The sequence below is a fragment of the Manis pentadactyla genome, chromosome 3 (genome assembly GCF_030020395.1).
Source record: "Manis pentadactyla isolate mManPen7 chromosome 3, mManPen7.hap1, whole genome shotgun sequence".
Classification (NCBI taxonomy): domain Eukaryota; kingdom Metazoa; phylum Chordata; class Mammalia; order Pholidota; family Manidae; genus Manis; species Manis pentadactyla.
In genome coordinates, this window is record NC_080021.1 from 185710127 (window position 1) to 185729604 (window position 19478).

General features: G+C 41.1%; 1 protein-coding gene across 14 annotated transcripts in view; it reads left to right on the forward strand.

Annotated features, from left to right (window-relative positions):
• UNC13B (unc-13 homolog B) overlaps window positions 1–19478 on the forward strand; it is a 302361-nt gene that overhangs the window by 240049 nt on the left and 42834 nt on the right. For 8 of the 14 annotated variants that reach the window (XM_057498813.1, XM_057498801.1, XM_057498811.1 and 5 more), the window contains 2 exons: window positions 14921–14943; window positions 17317–17363. Coding sequence is in view for 13 of the 14 variants with exons in the window: in XM_057498801.1 (XP_057354784.1) it covers window positions 14921–14943; window positions 17317–17363 (70 nt within the window). In the remaining variant the exon portion in view is untranslated. The remainder of the gene's footprint in view (window positions 1–14920; window positions 14944–17316; window positions 17364–19478) is intronic. The other 6 variants (XM_057498809.1, XM_057498808.1, XM_057498810.1 and 3 more) reach the window with 1 other exon arrangement.

Sequence of the window (19478 nt, forward strand, 5' to 3'; positions counted from 1 at the left end):
TTGTTCCTCCCTTGAGGAATCTTACCCGTCTCTAGCGAACCAGTCATCTTCCGGGGCCATACAGGGAAATGTAAAGTTGGTCAGTGAGAGAGAAGCCTTATTGTTTGAAATGGTTAGCTTTTTATTTCTTTGCATATTTATGCCCTGTAGCTTCTATGCCCAGCATTTGTCTTGAGGTATCTTTACCACTTGGAAGAATTATGATACTCGGTAAATTTGATATGAGGCACGAATTCTATTTAAGGGTTGTAATTAGGAAGGAAGAAGAAAAGCTATAGAAGTAGCAGGCGGGAGAAAACATGGGAAGATTGATTATTTCTTTGACATATCTTCTTGTAGAGTAACTTCAGCATGTATAGGTTTCAAGCTACTACTTAAATTGCGCACACACATTAACATAATAGGAGTATAGTTACATAACCAAAGCATATCTGTAATTACCAGCCATCTCCAGTGAAACCAAGAAAACCAGTTAGGCACCTTAGGCATTTGTGAAAACTTACCTATGATATGGTGGATATTGTCCAACTGAACTTGAACAGTCTGAGAGAAATCAGACAAATTAAAACAACCCATTCCTGGGGAATGTTCACATCCCTTATGTTCTTTTAACAGTAAATAGTCTGTAGTTGAAAGATTTTGGAGCGCTACAATTTGCACTTCTCCTAATTCTTGGTTGAGTTCCAACAGTATAGATCCAGTCAAATTTGTTGTTTTACTGTATGCACAGGCCAGCTTAGATATCTCCTTCCTCATTCCCATGGCAAGTCCAGGAACTGGTGGGATGAGTGCATGTACAGCTGTAGCAGTGCGTGGGTCTTTGTTGGGGTTTTTTGATGATCATCTTCTGGCATGAGTCTTCCAGAGAGTGCTGATGTTGGAAGTTCTCTTTCATATCGTATCTTAGTTCATTTTCGGGGTAGCCCAATTAGGCTTTGATCTTCTGTATAAACCCAAACAGACCCTTTGCCTACACTTTTATATGCCCTTTATACCTTTGTGTAGAACTCATTGGAGGTTACCACACAGGAACTGCCCTTTTTTGTTTTGTTTTGTTTTGTTTTTGCTATCACTAATCTACACTTACATGACGAATATTATGTTTACTAGGCTCTCCCCTATCCCAGGTCTCCCCTATAAACCCCTTTACAGTCACTGTCCATCAGCTTAGCAAAATGTTGTAGAATCACTACTTGCCTTCTCTGTGTTGTACAGCCCTCCCTTTTCTCCTACCCCCCCATGCATGTTAATCTTAATACCCCCCTACTTCTCCCCCCGCGTTATCCCTCCCTACCCACCCATCCTCCCCAGTTCCTTTCCCTTTGGTACCTGTTAGTCCATTCTTGAGTTCTGTGATTCTGCTGCTGTTTTGTTCCTTCAGTTTTTCCTTTGTTCTTCTATTCCACAGATAAGTGAAATCATTTGGTATTTCTCTTTCTCCGCTTGGCTTGTTTCACTGAGCATAATACCCTCCAGCTCCATCCATGTTGCTGCAAATGATTGGATTTGCCCTTTTCTTATGGCTGAGTAGTATTCCATTGTGTATATGTACCACATCTTCTTTATCCATTCATCTATGGATGGACATTTAGGTTGCTTCCAATTCTTGGCTATTGTAAATAGTGCTGCGATAAACATAGGGGTGCACTGATCTTTCTCATACTTGATTGCTGCATTCTTAGGGTAAATTCCTAGGAGTGCAATTCCTGGGTCAAATGGTAAGTCTGTTTTGAGCATTTTGATGTACCTCCATACTGCTTTCCACTATGGTTGAACTAACTTACATTCCCACCAGCAGTGTAGGAGGGTTCCCCTTTCTCCACAGCCTCGCCAACATTTGTTGTTGTTTGTCTTTTGGATGGCAGCCATCCTTACTGGTGTGAGGTGATACCTCATTGTAGTTTTAATTTCAATTTCTCTGATAATTAGCGATGTGGAGCATCTTTTCATGTGTCTGTTGGCCATCTGTATTTCTTTTTTGGAGAACTGTTCAGTTCCTCTGCCCATTTTTTAATTGGGTTATTTGTTTTTTGTTTGTTGAGGCATGTGAGCTCTTTATATATTCTGGACGTCAAGCCTTTATCGGATGTGTCATTTTCAAATATATTCTCCCATACTGTAGGGATCCTTTTTGTTCTATTGATGGTGTCTTTTGCTGTACAGGAGCTTTTCAGCTTAATATAGTCCCACTTACTCATTTTTGCTGTTGTTTTCCTTGCCCGGGGAGATATGTTCAAGAAGAGGTCACTCATGTTTATGTCTAAGAGGTTTTTGCCTGTGTTTTCTTCCAAGAGTTTAATGGTTTCATGACTTACATTCAGGTCTTTGATCCATTTTGAGTTTACTTTTGTATATGGGGTTAGACAATGGTCCAGTTTCATTCTCCTACATGTAGCTGTCCAGTTTTGCCAGCACCACCTGTTGAAGAGACTGTCATTTCGCCATTGTATGTCCATGGCTCCTTTATCAAATATTAATTGACCATATATGTCTGGGTTAATGTCTGGATTCTCTAGTCTGTTCCATTGGTCTGTGGCTCTGCTCTTGTGCCAGTACCAAATTGTCTTGATTACTATGGCTTTATAGTAGAGCTTGAAGTTGGGGAGTGAGATGCCCCCTACTTTATTCTTCTTTCTCAGGATTGCTTTGGCTATTCGGGGTCTTTGGTGTTTCCATATGAATTTTTGAATTATTTGTTCCAGTTCATTGAAGAATGTTGCTGGTAGTTGCATAGGGATTGCATCAAATCTGTATATTGCTTTGGGCAGGATGGCCATTTTGACGATATTAATTCTTCCTAGCCACGAGCATGGGATGAGTTTCCATCTGTTAGTGTCCCCTTTAATTTCTCTTAAGAGTGACTTGTAGTTTTCAGAGTATAAGTCTTTCACTTCTTTGGTTAGGTTTATTCCTAGGTATTTTATTTTTTGTGATGCAATTGTGAACGGAGTTGTTTTCCTGATTTCTCTTTCTGTTGGTTCATTGTTAGTGTATAGGAAAGCCACAGATTTCTGTGTGTTGATTTTGTATCCTGCAACTTTGCTGTATTCTGATATCAGTTCTAGTAGTTTTGGGGTGGAGTCTTTAGGGTTTTTTATGTACAGTATCATGTCATCTGCAAATAGTGACTTATTTTCAAGTCACTATTTGTGACTTGAATAAACTTATATTCAAGTTTAACTTCTTCTTTACCAATCTGGATTCCTTGTATTTCTTTGTTTTGTCTGATTGCCGTGGCTAGGACCTCCAGTACTATGTTAAATAACAGTGGAGAGAGTGGACATCCCTGTCTAGTTCCCGGTCTCAGAGGAAATGCTTTCAGCTTCTCGCTGTTTAATATAATGTTGGCTGTGGGTTTATCATAGATGGCCTTTATTATGTTGAGGTACTTGCCCTCTATTCCCATTTTGCTGAGAGTTTTTATCATGAATGGATGTTGAACTTTGTCAAATGCTTTTTCAGCATCTATGGAGATGATCATGTGGTTTTTGTCTTTCTTTTTGTTGATGTGGTGGATGATGTTGATGGACTTTCGAATATTGTACCATCCTTGCATCCCTGGGATGAATCCCACTTGGTCATGGTGTATGATCCTTTTGATGTATTTTTGAATTCGGTTTGCTAATATTTTGTTGAGTATTTTTGCATCTACGTTCATCAGGGATATTGGTCTGTAGTTTTCTTTTTTGGTGGGGTCTTTGCCTGGTTTTGGTATTAGGGTGATGTTAGCTTCATAGAATGAGTTTCAGAGTATCCCCTCCTCCTCTATTTTTTGGAAAACTCTAAGGAGAATGGGTATTATGTCTTCCCTGTATGTCTGATAAAATTCCGAGGTAAATCCATCTGGCCCGGGGGTTTGGTTCTTTGGTAGTTTTTTTATTACCACTTCAATTTCGTTGCTGGTAATTGGTCTGTTTAGATTTTCTATTTCTTCCTGGGTCAATCTTGGAAGGTTGTATTTTTCTAGGAAGTTGTCCATTTCTCCTAGGTTTCCCAGCTTGTTAGCATATAGGTTTTCATAGTATTCTCTAATAATTCTTTGTATTTCTGTGGAGTCCGTCGTAATTTTTCCTTTCTCGTTTCTGATACTGTTGATTTGTGTTGACTCTCTTTTCTTCTTAATAAGTCTGGCTAGAGGCTTATCTTTTTTGTTTATTTTCTCGAAGAGCCAGCTCTTGGTTTCATTGATTTTTGCTATTGTTTTATTCTTCTCAATTTTATTTATTTCTTCTCTGATCTTTATTATGTCCCTCCTTCTGCTGACCTTAGGCCTCATCTGTTCTTCTTTTTCCAATTTCGATAATTGTGACATTAGACCGTTCATTTGGTATTGCTCTTCCTTTTTTAAATATGCTTGGATTGCTATATACTTTCCTCTTAAGACTGCTTTTGCTGTGTCCCACAGAAGTTGGGGCCTAGTGTTGTTGTTGTCATTTGTTTCCATATATTGCTGGATCTCCATTTTGATTTGGTCATTGATCCATTGATTATTTAGGAGCGTGTTGTTAAGCCTCCATGTGTTTGTGAGCCTCTTTGCTTTCTTTGTACAGTTTATTTCTAGTTTTATGCCTTTGTGGTCTGAAAAGTTGGTTGGTAGGATTTCAATCTTTTGGAATTTTCTGAGGCTCTTTTTGTGGCCTAGTATGTGGTCTATTCTGGAGAATGTTCCATGTGCACTTGAGAAGAATGTATATCCCGTTGCTTTTGGATATACAGTTCTATAGATGTCTATTAGGTCCATCTGCTCTACTGTGTTGTTCAGTGCTTCCGTGTCCTTACTTATTTTCTGCCCAGTGGATCTATCCTTTGGGGTGAGTGGTGTGTTGAAGTCTCCTAGAATGAATGCATTGCAGTCTATATCCCCCTTTAGTTCTGTTAGTATTTGTTTCACATATGCTGGTGCTCCTGTGTTGGGAGCATATATATTTAGAATGGTTATATCCTCTTGTTTGACTGAGCCCTTTATCATTATGTAGTATCCTTCTCTATCTCTTGTTACTTTCTTTGTTTTGAAGTCTATTTTGTCTGATATTAGTACTGCAACCCCTGCTTTCTTCTCACTGTTGTTTGCTTGAAATATGTTTTTCCATCCCTTGACTTTTAGTCTGTGCATGTCTTTGGGTTTGAGTTGAGTTTCTTGTAAGCAGCATATAGATGGGTCTTGCTTTTTCATCCATTCTGTTACTCTGTGTCTTGTGATTGGTGCATTCAACCCATTAACATTTAGGGTGACTATTGAAAGATATGTACTTATTGCCATTGCAGGCTTTAAGTTCGTCGTTACCAAAGGTTCAAGGTTAGCCTCTTTAGTATCTTACTGCTTAACTTAGCTCGCTTATTGAGCTGTTATATACACTGTCTGGAGATTCTTTTCTACTCTCCCTTCTTGTTCCTCCTCCTCAATTCTTCATATATTGGGTGTTTTGTGCTGTGCTCTTTCTAGGAGTGCTCCCATCTAGAGCAGTCCCTGTAAGATGTTCTGTAGAGGTGATTTGTGGAAAGCAAATTCCCTCAGCTTTTGTTTGTCTGGGAATTGTTTAATCCCACCGTCATATTTGAATGATAGTCATGCTGGATAGAGTATCCTTGGTTCAAGGCCCTTCTGTTTCATTGTATTAAATATATCATGCCATTCTCTTCTGGCCTGTAGGGTTTCTGTTGAGAAATCTGATGTTAGCCTGATGGGTTTCCCTTTATAGGTGACCTTTTTCTCTCTAGCTGCCTTTAACACTCTTTCCTTGTCCTTGATCTTTGCCATTTTAATTATTATGTGTCTTGGTGTTGTCCTCCTTGGATCCTTTCTGTTGGGGGTTCTGTGTATTTCCGTGGTCTGTTCAATTATTTCCTCCCCCAGTTTGGGGAAGTTTTCAGCAATTATTTCTTCTAAGATACTTTCCATCTCTTTTCCTCTCTCTTCTTCTTCTGGAACCCCTATAATACGGATATTGTTCCTTTTGGATAGGTCACACAGTTCTCTTAATATTTTTTCATTCCTGGAGATCCTTTTGTCTCTCTCTATGTCAGCTTCTATGGTTCCTGTTCTCTGATTTCAATTCCATCAATGGCCTCTTGCATTCTATCCATTCTGCTTATAAACCCTTCCAGAGTTTGTTTTATTTCTGTAATCTCCTTTCTGGCATCTGTGATCTCCCTCCGGACTTCATCCCATTTCTCTTCGTATTTCTCTGCATCTCTGTCAGCATGTTTATGATTCTTATTTTGAATTCTTTTTCAGGAAGACTGGTTAGGTCTGTCTCCTTCTCTGGTGTTGTCTCTGTGATCTTTGTCTGCCTGTAGCTTTGCCTTTTCATGGTGATAGGAATAGTCTGCAGAGCTGGGACGAGTGACGGCTGGAAGGACTTCCTTTCTTGTTGGTTTGTGGCCCTCCTCTCCTGGGAGAACAGCGACCTCTAGTGGCTTGTGCTGCGCAGCTGCGCGCAGACAGGGTTTGTGCTTCCTGCCTGGCTGCTATGGAGTTAATCTCCGCTGTTGCTGTGGGCGTTGCCTAGCTCGGGCAGCTACTCCAAAATGGTGGAATCGCGTTGGAGGGGGAGTGGCCTGGAGGCTATTTATCTCCGTAAGGGGCCTCCCTGCTCCCTGCAGCCCAGGGGTTAGGGTGCCCAGAGATCCCCGGATTCCCTACCTCTGGATTAAGTGTCCCGCCCTGCCCCTTTAAGACTTCCAAAAAGCACCCGCCAGAACAAAACAACGACCAGCAAATAAAAAAAAGAAAGAACTTTTTAAATTTAAAAAAAAAAAAAAAATTTTTTTTAATAAAAAAAAAAGGTGGTCTCTCGTTTTTCCTTATTCTCCGGTGCCAACCTCGGGCCTCTGCTCACCGGTCTTGCTGCCCTGTTTCCCTAGTATTGGGGTCCCTATCCCTTTAAGACTTCCAAGAAGCGCTCGCCAAAACAAAACAGCAAAAAAGCAAAAAAAAAAATGGTCGCGCGCTTTTCTTATATCCTCCGGCACCAGGCCTCCAGTGCCTGCTCACTGTTCTTGCTGCCCTGTTTTCCTAGTATCGAGGGCCCTGCACTCTGGCCCGGATGGCTGGGGCTGGGTGTTCGGCAGTCCTGGGCTCCGTCTCCCTCCCGCTCTGCCTATTCTTCTCCAGCCGGGAGTTGGGGGGATGGGCGCTCGGCTCCCGCCGGGCCGGTGCTTTTATCTTACCCCCTTCGCGAGTTGCAGGGTTCTCTCAGGTGCAGATGTGGTCTGGATATTGTCCTGTGTCCTCTGGTCTTTATTCTAGGAAGGGTTGTCTTTGTTATATTTTCATAGATATATGTTGTTTTGGGAGGAGATTTCCTCTGCTCTACTCACGCCGCCATCTTCCACCCCCTCCAGCTCAAGTCTATTTTTGAAGCATTGTTTTTAATATCAAAGATTGAGAACATCTAAATGTTAGTTAAAACCAGTTAAAAAGGGCTGGTTAAATAACTTACTGGCATGTCCAAACAATGGAATACAGTACCATGTAGCTATAAAAAGAATGCAGTAACTCTTCACTGAACTGGAGACGTCTAAGGTATATGCAGAACAGTGTATAGAAGATGCTTACATTTGTATAAAAAGGAGAGGGAAAGAATATGCACACAAACTTGCAGCAACTTTTTGTATATGTATAGAATATCTAACAAAGATACATGATTGCCCTTGGGGAAAGGATTAGGTGAAAAACTGATAGGATGCAAAGGAGATTTTTTTTAGTATCTACTCTTTTATACATTTTAGAATTTGAATCATATGAACATAATACCAAGTCATAAAATTAAATTTAAAAAATGAAAAAAACCATGTCACACCCTCTTTAAATATCCCTGGAGCTGTTCCTTATAGCTTATCAAAAAAGACCTAAATTCTTTACTTGGCATTCAAGACCATTACAGTTGGTCTCTAGTTTTCAGGTGTACATTTCCAGGCATACCTCCCATTGTCCTATATTCCACCTAAAGGAAACTTTGCTGTCTCACAAATTCACCTTATACTTTCTGTTCTCAGTATACTCACATATGCATGCCTCCTCCTAACCCCAGGTGCTGTGTTCACCACAGAAGCCTAGCAAAATTAACTCAATCCTTCAGCATCACGTCCTCCAGGAAACTATAATTCCTCAGCTGTAAGGGATATCTCTCTCAACTTTGCAGCCCTTTTCCCTTCTCCCTGAGCATTTACAAATCATTGCATTATAGCAACAAGAGAAACATATCAAAGCAATATTTCCTTACTGACTCCACAATCCTTGACAGGAGTTGATGTTAACATGAGCACCAGATACTTGGCCTGACTCTTCAGTTTGCAGAGTTCTCCTTCTGGGCTGATATCCTGCTGGGTGACATAGGAACTTATACCTGTGGTAGGCAGGTGGTGGCTGCAGCAGTGACAATGAGGACAGGGAGGTTTTCTGAAGCAGTAAGCAAGCAAGCCAAAATTCTTGGTCCTCACCAAGATCCAGTCTGGTGTGTGGGCTGTACAAGGGGAATGGTGGGAGGCTGCCAGGCAGTGGCACCATGTCTTCTGTGCTGGGTACAAGGCTGACTCCAGCACTATTCCATGGAGCTGAAGGAATAGAGCAAGTTGAGCATCTAGGCTAGCCTTTCACCCACACAATCTAAATAGAGTCCACAAAAGCAGTCACCCTACCCTGGTGATTGACTATAATGGTGGCTGTGACTACAATGAAATTTGAAAATCAGCTTTCTTCACTGCTCTGCTTGGGACCTTTTAGGGCCTAAGTCTACTAGTAGCTTATCATTAATTTAAGTTCTTATATTTCATCCTTTTTCTTCTTTTTTGGTGGGCAGGGGTTATGTTACCAGGCACTGTTTTAAGTACCCTCATGTGCACTGCATAAAAATTCAGTTCTTTTATTCCTACCATGCTACCAAAATACCTTTTGTCAAGGCCATCAGATGACCATCATATTTTTAGTCCTTTTCATAGTCAATTCATAGCAACTCAATAAAGCTGTAATTTACATACCATAAAGTTCACCCTCAAGTCCCTTAAAACATGTACAATTGAGTGGTTTCTAGCACATTCATTGAGTTATATAGCCATCAATTCCAGAACATTCTGTCTCCCCAAAAGGAAACCCCTTACTTATGGAAGTTATTCTTCAACTCCCTTTGTCCCCAACTTGTAGCAACCATTAATCTACTTTCTGTTTCTGTGGATTTGCATGTTCTAGACATTGCATATAATTGGATTCATACAATATATGGCCTTTTGTTGACTGGCTTCTTCCACTTAGCGTAAATGTTTCCAAGATTCACACATGTTGTAATGTGTATCAGTAACTTTATTTCTTTTTGTGGCTGAATAATATTCCATTATGTGGATATACCACATTTTGTTTATCCATTCATCAGTTGATGGACATCTAGGGTTTTTTAAAGCCACTTTTTGATATTATTAATAATGTTGCTATGAATATTTGTGTATAACTTTTTGCATGGACATATGTTTTCAATTATCTTGGGTATTGATCTACCTAAAAGTAGAATTGTTGGGTCATAGGGTAACATTATGTTTAACGTTTTTGAGGTACTAACTGCCAGACTGTTTTTCTAATGTGACTGCACTATTTTGCATTCACAAATCAACATATGAGAGTTCTAATTTCTCTATATATCCTTGCTTACACTTGTTAATATCTGTTTTTTTTAATTATAGCTATCCTAGTAGATGTCAGTGGTATTTTATTGTGGTTTTGTTTGCATTTCCATAGTGGCTAATGGTGTTGAGCATCCTTTCATGTACTTGTTGGCCATTTTTGTATTTAGAGAAATGTCTGTTCAAATCCTTTACCCATTTTTAAATGGAGTTGCTTGTCTTTTTGTTGTTGAATTGTAAGAGTTATTTATATATTCTAGATCTATGTCTCATCAGATATGATTTGTAAATATTTTCTCCCAATCTGTGGGTTGTCTTTTCACTTTCTTGATGGTGTCCTTTGAAACACATTTTATTTAAATTTTTTTATTGTGGTAAAATAGGCATAACGTAAAACTCTTTTAACCATTTTAAATCAAGTTCATTCACATTGTTGTACAACTATCCAACCTCCAGAACTTTTCATTTTCCCTAACTGAAACTCTGTACTATCCAACTAACTCCCCATTTTCCCCCTGACCCTCCCAGCCATTGGCAGCCACATTCTACTTTCCATTTCCATAAATTTGACTGCTCGAGGGACCCTAGAGCTCTAGGATTCATATAAGTGGAATCCCACAATATTTGTTGTTTTGTGACTGTTTATTTCCCTTGACATGTCTTCAAGGTTCATCCATGTTGTAACAGGTGTCAAAATTTGTTTCCTTTTTAAGGCTGAATGGTGTGCTATTGTGTGTATATATATACCACATTTTGTTCATTTTTAGATCTATACTTGGTTTCTTCCACCTTTTGGCTATTATGAATAGCCAAATATGCTATGAATATATTGCTGTGAATATTCATGTACAAATACCTGTTCCCTTCTTTCATTTCTTTTGGGTATATACCCAGAGGTAAAATTACTGGATCATATGGTGATTCTGATTTTTTTTTTTTTTTAGGAATTTTGCCATACTGTTTCCTACTCTACTATTGTGTCTCTACTATTTTACATTCCCATCAACAGTGCACAAAGGTTCCAGTTTCTCCACACCTTTGCCAACACTTCTTCCTAGGGTTTCTTGGGGTTTTTTTTTTTTTGTGTGTGTGTGTGTGTGTATGTGATGGCCATCATGATAGTTATGAAATAGAGTGCAACTATTTTAAATTTTTATGAAGTTCAATATATCTGTTTTTTTCTTGTGTGGACTGTGCTTTTAGTTTTGTAGCTAAGAAGCCATTGTCTAATCCAAGGTCACAAAGGTTTACTCGTATGATTTTTTCTAAATGTTTTATAGTTTTAACTCTTATATTTGGTCTGTGATCCATTTTGAGTTAATTTTTGTATGTGGTATGAGATAAGGATCCAACTTCATTCTTGTGCATGTGGATATCTACTTATTCCAGCATCATTTGTTGAGAAAGACTATTCTTTCCCCATTGAATAGTCCTAGCACCCTTGTCAAAAATCAACTGATCATAAATGTAAGAGCTTATTTCTGCACTCCCAGTTCTATTCCATTGATCTTTTAGTCTATTCTTAAGCTTCAGTCCTTCTTTTTGAAACATTTTCTTCACTTGGCTTCTAGAACACCTCTCTGTTTTGGTTCTCCCCCATCATTATTGGCCATTCTTTCCCAGACATCTTTGCTAGTCTCTTCTCATCTTGCAACCTTGTAGCATTGCAGCATTCAATCTTAATAAAAGATGTCATTGATATACAGTCTTATGAAAGTTTCACATGAGCAACATTGTGGTTACTACATTCACCCATATTATCAAGTCCCCCCCACATACCCCATTACAGTCACTATCCATCAGCATAGTAAGATGCTATAGTCACTACTTGTCTTCTCTGTGCTATACTGCCTGCCCCATGCTCCCCTACATTATGTGTGCTAATCATAATACCCCTAAATCCCCTTCTTCTTCCCTTCCCGCCTGTGCTCCCCACCCCACCACCCCCTTTCCCTTTGGTAACCGCTAGTCCCTTCTTGGAGTCTGTGAGCCTGCTGCTGTTTTGTTCCTTCAGTTTTTGCTTTGTTGCTGTACTCCACAAATGAGGGAAATCAATTAGTACTTGAATATTCACTTCTTTTTATTCATACTTGCTTTCTAGAAAATCTCTTTCAATCTCATGATTTTCATAAGCATACCCATAAGCATACCCAGATATATTCCTGGCCCAGACATCTTTCACGAGCACCAGACTCCATGTTTACTTAACATCCCCATCTGGGTGTAAATAGGCATTTCAGATTTGACATACCCAAAACCAAACTAGAGTCATTCTTGATTTCTCCTTTTCTCTTACAACCCACATTCAATCGATTAGTAAATTGCCTGCTCTCCCTTTAAAAAATGAAATCCTGAATTGTACTGCTATCTCAGCCTCCATCACTATCATCCTTGTCTAAGCCACCATTTTGTCTTGTTTAGATGATTGCTGTAGTCTAACTGGTCTCTCTGCTTCTAACCTTGTCTCTGTACAGTCTGTTCTCACAGCAATCAGAATGATCCTTATAAAACATGAGTCAGATCATACCACTTCTCTGCTGCAAACCTCCCAGTGATTTCCAGCATCACTCAGAAAGAAAGCCAAAGTGCTTATAAGGGTCTACAGAGCCCAGTTTGAACTGGTGCTCTATCACCAACTTGCTCTTCCTCCACACCAGTTATGCTCCCACCTCAGGCATTGCACTTGCTGTATATTCTGACTGGAATACTTCTCTTCTACAACTCTGAATAGCTTCTTTACTCATTTCTTTCTTTTCTCTGCTTAGATGTCATTTTTTCAATGAGGCCCCCCAATAATGTTCTATAAAATTTTAGTAGCAACTGTAACATTTTCACAGGGGACCTTACCTGGGTTTTTTCAGCAGAGTCCTTATCACAGGTGATACAGTATATATAGTTCCAGATCCCTGACACCAGAACGCCTGTTTTGAATTTTGGCCTTGCCACTTGCTATGACTTTAGGCAAGTCTCTTAACTTCTCTGTTCTTCAGTTAAATCAACAACAAAAAATGGAGACAATAGTAGTATTTACCCAGTAGACTTTGTGAGAAATAAATGAACTTGCTCAAATAAAATGCCAGATACAAAATGTATTCACTCAGTGTTAGTCACTATTGTCATCTTCATCATTGTAACTAATTGTCTGCTCTGCCTCCTAGAAGAGAAGCTTCTCAGAATTGGAGAGTTTGTTTCATTCACTGCTTCATCACTAGCACTAAGGACAGTACCTAGTATGCAGTAGGTTCTCAATAAATATTTGTTGAAGAAATGAATCCTTGCAATAACCCTGGAAGATAACTTCTTAGCCACTTTTTACAGATAAGGAAATGCAGGCGTGGCTCCCAAGTACAATGGAGTTAAGGTTCATTTAACAATGAGGAAGTATGTCACTTCCTCAGAAAATGGACCATCTGGAAGAGTAAGGTTATTGTTAGGGGTCAGGATTTTCCTGCAAAGCAGGTATTTATAGACATGTATCACTTAACTGAAAACCAAATCTGAGTGGAAAAGTCCTAAGGCATTTAAAGAAGTTAGGAAGCACAAAAGGTTTGATTCTTAACAAGGAAAGCTTTTTGTTATGTTTGTCCTATGGTGGGACAAACTGAAGACCTAGGATAACAGTTCCTTGAGATCTAGAAAATAGTACAGGCTCCTGGCTAAGAGACCTGTCTTTTCTCTGGTGATGGGCAAGAATCATGTCTCAGAAAAGCTGTTGTTTTCTAAGTCCTGAAGGTTCGAGTTCCTTCTACTACATACAAATGCCTGTGAGATGTGCTAAGCTGTTTCTCTGTATATATACATATGTATACATATAAAATTACAGGAAGCAGCAACATACTGTCACAGAAGTATGCACATAGAAGTGTGGGTGGGTATTGTGGGTACATGGTGGATAGAGACACCTAATTCTGCTTTTGAGAGGAAGACAGATAAAGAAATTTTCACAGAGATATGAATATTTGAACCTAAGTCTTTAAGCCTGAGCCTACCCAGTAGACGCAAGAGGCCAGATCATGGAGAGCCTTGATCGCCTTGTCAATAGACTGGATTTCATTCTTTAGGTGTTATGGAGAACTCTGGGAAGGACACAGTCAAGGTAACTATGATATGATGTATACAGTGTATTTAAGATAGTGGAGGAGGAGAGAGACCTTTCCAGTTTTAGTCATAAGGTCTCATTTTCTTTTTCAAAGAAGAGTTCTCTAGGGGAGGCGGGGAGCAGTTGTAGAACAGACATATCGGCATTCTAGGAAGTATCTTTTTCATCTCACCCACCTCCTGTAGCTGCACTGTTTTGGAGGCTCCCTATGCCTGAGTTCATTCTTCTGTCAGGTCAGGTGACCCATTAGTTCATCAGAAATAGCCTGAGAAATCAGGAACTTTTGAGTTAGTTTTTATGATTCTCCCCTCTACTTATCATGTGATATCAGTGGGTCTTTAAAAGGGAAGGAAAAGAAAGTGGAGGGGAGCAGATGGGCCCAGGTAGATAGACTCCTTAGAGAAGGAAGCCTGTGAGCCTCTCCATGTGCGGCCGAGAAGGCAGTGTGGTCTCTTGACAAATAGGAAGGGAGTAATTTCTACCTGTACTGTGGCTTGCTTGGGTCTTTCTGGAAGGGTCAGTTTTTCTGGAGTATTTGTCTGGATTTGATAGCTGTCAGGCCTGGGGTTACAGTCATGGTTTTATTGTCCACATGATGGTGATTTTGGGGACAGTAGCTGTTGATGCCATTGCTCTACGCCCTCTTCCCACCTTAACTCCAGGCCGTAGCCCAGCCTAATTTAACTTAGGCTCTGGGAAAACTGACCAGGGCTTGCTGGACAAACTCCTGCCAAAGCTGGCATTACAAAATGGAAAGGGCTCAAACACCAAGCCTTTGGAGTTCAAGGACTTACCTAGATCTAAAGTGAGCTCTTACAGCTTATGGGGAAGGAACTTTGTGCTCAGCCAGCTTGGATAGCCTATTGGAGTGGCCCTTGTTAACAAAGCTGGTCCTATGGTGCTGGTGGCCTTGACCCTGCATACAGGCCACTTTAGAAAGGACAAAAGGTTGGCTGGAATCCCTAGGTAGACTTTGTCCTCTGGTTTGCATAGCCATATCTGGAATGTTCTAAATGAAAAAGCCGGGGCCAGTAAATACAGGAGGTAAGGATTCTGGAATCTGGGCTCTATGAACTGCCCAGTCATTCAGAGAACCTCTCCCTTTCCTCCATGTCCCTTGAAGTTTAGCTGGCATTTTCTTCGGGCTCTCTGCAATAGGACTGGATCTGTTAACCTCTCTGCTTTTTTCTGCTCTTTCTCTCCTTGCAGAAGGAAAGCGAGGAGCCTTTCAGGTTGTGCCTCTGGCCCTTTGGGCCCTTTATGTTGTCTTTTCTCTTCCCCTCCCTCCTGAGCATGGTGTGTGTGTGTGTGTGTGCCTTCCTGATCTGTGCTTCTGAGCCTTTGCTCACGCAGATAGTCTTGTTTTTCCTGAAAGCAGTTTGTGTGCATGCTCCATGCTTGTGTGCGCTCCCGCAGACATCCCTGGGGCACAGTGTGAGAATGTGTGTGCCAGCATAGTGCACATTCAGTGTAGCATGTGTGTGCTTATACTTGTATTTGGTTTGACTCCCCCAGACACTGATTGCCTTCCTCTTCTCCTACTTTTGCACAGTGTACATCCGTTTTCTACTCCTTGTTGCTGCAGACTGGCATATGCTATAAATCCTTGCTGAGCCCAGCATGCATACATACTTTGTATTTGAAAGCAGGAGGTGTTACAGACTTTTTGTGCCTCTTATGAGGGGCCCCAAGTGTAAATGTGCTTTGTGCTTCTGAGCATTCTTCCTGGCCTCTCTGAGCAAAAGCTTCTGTAAACCTATGATGTGGTTCCCCCATGCCTTGGGAATTCATGGTATACTAATGCCGTGTGCCTACAAGCACTGATTCTCGACACCAGTGAGAATTTGCTGTGCCTCTGATTCAGGCCCCAGTGAACACTGAATTCTTCCCCAAATATGTGTGTACATGTGTTCTGTAGCCCTGTGTGCAGGGTCCATGCTCACCTTGTGTCTCCCTCCAGCGCAAGTTGTGTCTATGAATGTACCTTCTGTAGGTACTTTGTCTAGACTCCTCTCACTCCCCCTCCCCACTTCAGTGCCATGTGTGTGCATGCTCTATGCCACATCTGCAGGCTTATGCAGATCTATTGTTCCCTCTAACCACAAGAAATGTGTATGATTTGAGCCTGTGAATCCTGGCTCCCAAGACCTTTTGTGACTTTGTTTCCTCAAACCCCATGGTTGCTAGCAAACATTTAATTCTAGATAGGAAGTCAGTCTCAGTACAGTGACTGTTTCCAAGGGAAAGAAGAATTCTGGTTGGTAGGATGTGGAGGCTTAGGAAGAGGTCCTTCTCTTTTTAACAACCTTAGGAGATTTGCTTCAACTATTTCTAGCTGCCTTTTGAGGCTGGCCCTCCCTTTACCAGTATCATCTCACCCACAGAGCCAGGACAGGGAGGCAGATGAAGTGAAATAGGGTCATCAAGGGCTTTAGGCAATAGTAGGCAAATAGGCTCTACTAGAGCACAGACAACCTGAGAAGGGTCTTAAATCCAGAGTTCATTTGGAGCCTGCTGCTGACCCAGAGTAATTCTTACCCACTTTTACGTCACTCATTGGCCTATCCTGCCTCCCTTTTCTACTCCATTTTACCTCATTATGCCTATAATTTCTCCCATTTTTAGCTTTCCCAAAACTTCACCCCTCATCCACAGCCAAACAGCTTACTTCTGCGTCCCTTGTTCTGGAGCTCATTTGCTCCACGATAGTTAGCTGGAGGCCAGGTTTCAGGAGGTAGGGAACTTGTTAAGGATAAAGGGAACAAGGAGGAACAGGAAGCCCCAGACCTGCTAGTACTAGGTCTGTTGGGCCTGAGCAGCATTTACCCTTGGTTCTCTGGAAAGCACTGGCAGCTTTGGTGCTCTCTCTGTACACTGCTTAAGGGATCTACTTTGGTTTTTTTGCATAGAGACCTTTAAAAAGTGTTTGTTCCTTCCTTGAATTGGCCTCAGCTTTCAAGTTCTCATTGTAGAACTCATAAATTCACCAGAGTGATAATCCAAGTGTCTAACCCGCCCAGTGTTCTCTTGTTATATAGAGCTTATCAACTGTAGAGTGTACTCGGTGTCAGCGAATTAGGGCCTCAAGGAACCTAAGCCAAGGCAAATCACAAGGTGAGCTGGGAATCCACAAAGACCAGGTGTGACTCTGGGACAACCAAGGGAATTTAGGAATATAGCTGGAAGAAGACCAGATTCTATATGAAGTTGTCCTTTTGCTGTAGGGAGACCTGGAAGCCTAAGAGGACCCTTCTCCTGGCGTCGGCTTACTCTCGTATATGCCAGGGGGTTATGTGAAGGGAATAAGTCCTGGCAGCTCTCACACTCACAGTGGGCCTTAGCCTGGGACCTCAGTGAGCTTGGCCTTATATCCTTCATATTCACTGGAGAGAAGGGAGATAACAGTACTGCTCATTTCAGCAGTCTGCTTGTTACCCTGGAGGATCAGGGCATTGGCTTAGGCATCAAGCTGGTCATGTCACCACAGGTGGCTGTGACCTACACTGCCCTGAGCTTCCTACCTCACTGCTCACTGCCTGACCAAAGAAGTTATGGCAGTCTCCCATCTTTCCCAGGATCTAACTTTTTTCCTTTTCTTTTTAAAGATTCCAGATGATGGTGACCCCTCTTTGCCCCAGTGGATCCCAGAAGGGTAAGCGATTCCCTGCAAGGTTTCTGTGTATTTTACATACTCTCTCATGCTTCTTTGAGCTTTTCCCCTGAGAAGCAGGAGAAACAGCTTCATAGCTGGATCCTGGGGAAGGAAGATGCTTCACTGTAAAGATTGGTTGGTTCTCTGGGGCAGGGAGAGAATTCTGCAGACTGTATCTTCACAGGCAGAAGACAGAGCTCTGCAGAGTAGTTTCCCTGGAGCAGGAGGGGGAGCTTAGAGGATCGCTCATCCTTGCCTGTGGAATTTCGGATTCACTGCATCATAGTGGTGATATACCCCTTAGGTAAGAGCATGAGGAAACTAGAAAAATAGGTGCATTTGGAGACAGTGTCTTTTCATTCCACTGTTGATTACCCCCTGGGCTCTGTCCTGCTTTAGCTGTTGTGAGTCATCTACTTATTCCTGTTACATTCTAGTCAAGACATAAGTAGCATCCCTGATGAGCTGTGTGTGTTCTGTTTTGGCTTCTTGTCTGGGGATTTCAGACCCATGTGATTGCACCAGAGAGTCATTTTAAGCTGCTCAACTGATGCCTGTGACTGACTGGTTAAGAGAAAGAAGAGTTTAAGTGCCTCCCCACCACCACTTACCACCACATGTAACACCAATTATTTTTCAGGATATTCCTTCTCTCCTTGTCCCACAAAAGCTGTCATCAGAATTTGCAGTGGCTGCTTCTTCTCCCTTGTGACCAGGGAATTAAAAAGATCAGATCATAAAATTATCTGCATTTTCACATGCTCCTTTTCCTTGTGATTTGTCTTTTTAAATCAAGACATAGTCATGTGAATGAGCTACCCTTTTCCTTTAGTCATAGTCAAAAGTTCATTTATGTTGCGGAAAACTTCTTAAGTGGTACATATTATAGTTTTTAGAATTAGCCACAAACTTTTGGCACTAGTTGCTTCTTCAACAGAACTTCCTCATGGCTTTAGCTTTTTTCTTCTAGTAATTGTAAAATTAATACATGCCAATGGAACATGTCTAAGCTGTTTATAAGGGAGTCATGCAGTGATTTTTCTAAATGCCTTCCTGTTGTCTTTCCTTTCCTTCAGCTTAGTCCTTAAAACTGTCACACATTTAAAACTTCCCTAGGTCTAGTAGTCTCACTGAAAACCAAGTTCACTGCCTGTGCTCAGGAAGCTAGTTTATTAAAAATCAACATATCAAATGCCTATTCTCATTCCTGGTCTTGACCGAATCTGTTGCTCCATCCTTTGACTATGTAGCTGGCAGTACCTACAACTTCTTCATTTCTCTTTTCAGACCAGCTGTCATGTACCACCTTTCACACCTCCTTACTTTCATTAAAACCAAGTACATGAGTTCTTTTCATTGAAGCTCAGAATGACAGTTTCCAAAAGGTCAGAGATTTTGTAGTTCATCACCCTCATTTTATAGAAATGACACTGAGATCCAAAGAGAGATAGGAATTTTGACAGAGGACGTGTAGTGACTTAGAAGAGTTGGGGATAAAATCCAGGTTATCTCAGTGTGAGAAATGATGTTCTTTTGGGGACATTTTTTATATTTTTATTGCATATTGTTATGAAAGAACAACAAAATTAGTAAGCATGGAAAAGGTATTAACATTTTAGAAATCTCCAGTTACTCCAGCTAAATTGTTTTCCTGGTCCCTGTTGGTGTGTCCATAGAGCTAGGCCAGACTCTCAGAGTGCTTTTGCTATTTCCTTCCTAAACGGTGCCCTTAAATGGTCCTTTGGAAGTCTTCCATCACACCTACTCTGTTTCTACTTGATTATGTGGGCTCCACCTTCCATGGAGATCCGTTTTGTTCAGGAGTCTTGGATAGACAGAACTTTTACTCAGAAAGTGTTACCATTTGACATTCTTGCTCATGTAGGCAGCAGCTTTTCCATGAAGCCAGGCCTGTGGGCTCTGTCCTAGCACCCTCCAGGAAAGAGAAAGACTTATCCCTGGGGTAGCAGAGTCTCTGGCCTGAGTGTAGGGAGGAGCCCTCTTAACCACCTATTCTCACTTTGCCTTATAGTACACAAGGGCCTTCAAATAAACAGATGCCTTGAAGTGTCACTGTAGGAACAAGAGCTCTCAGTCCTTGGCTAAAACTATAGG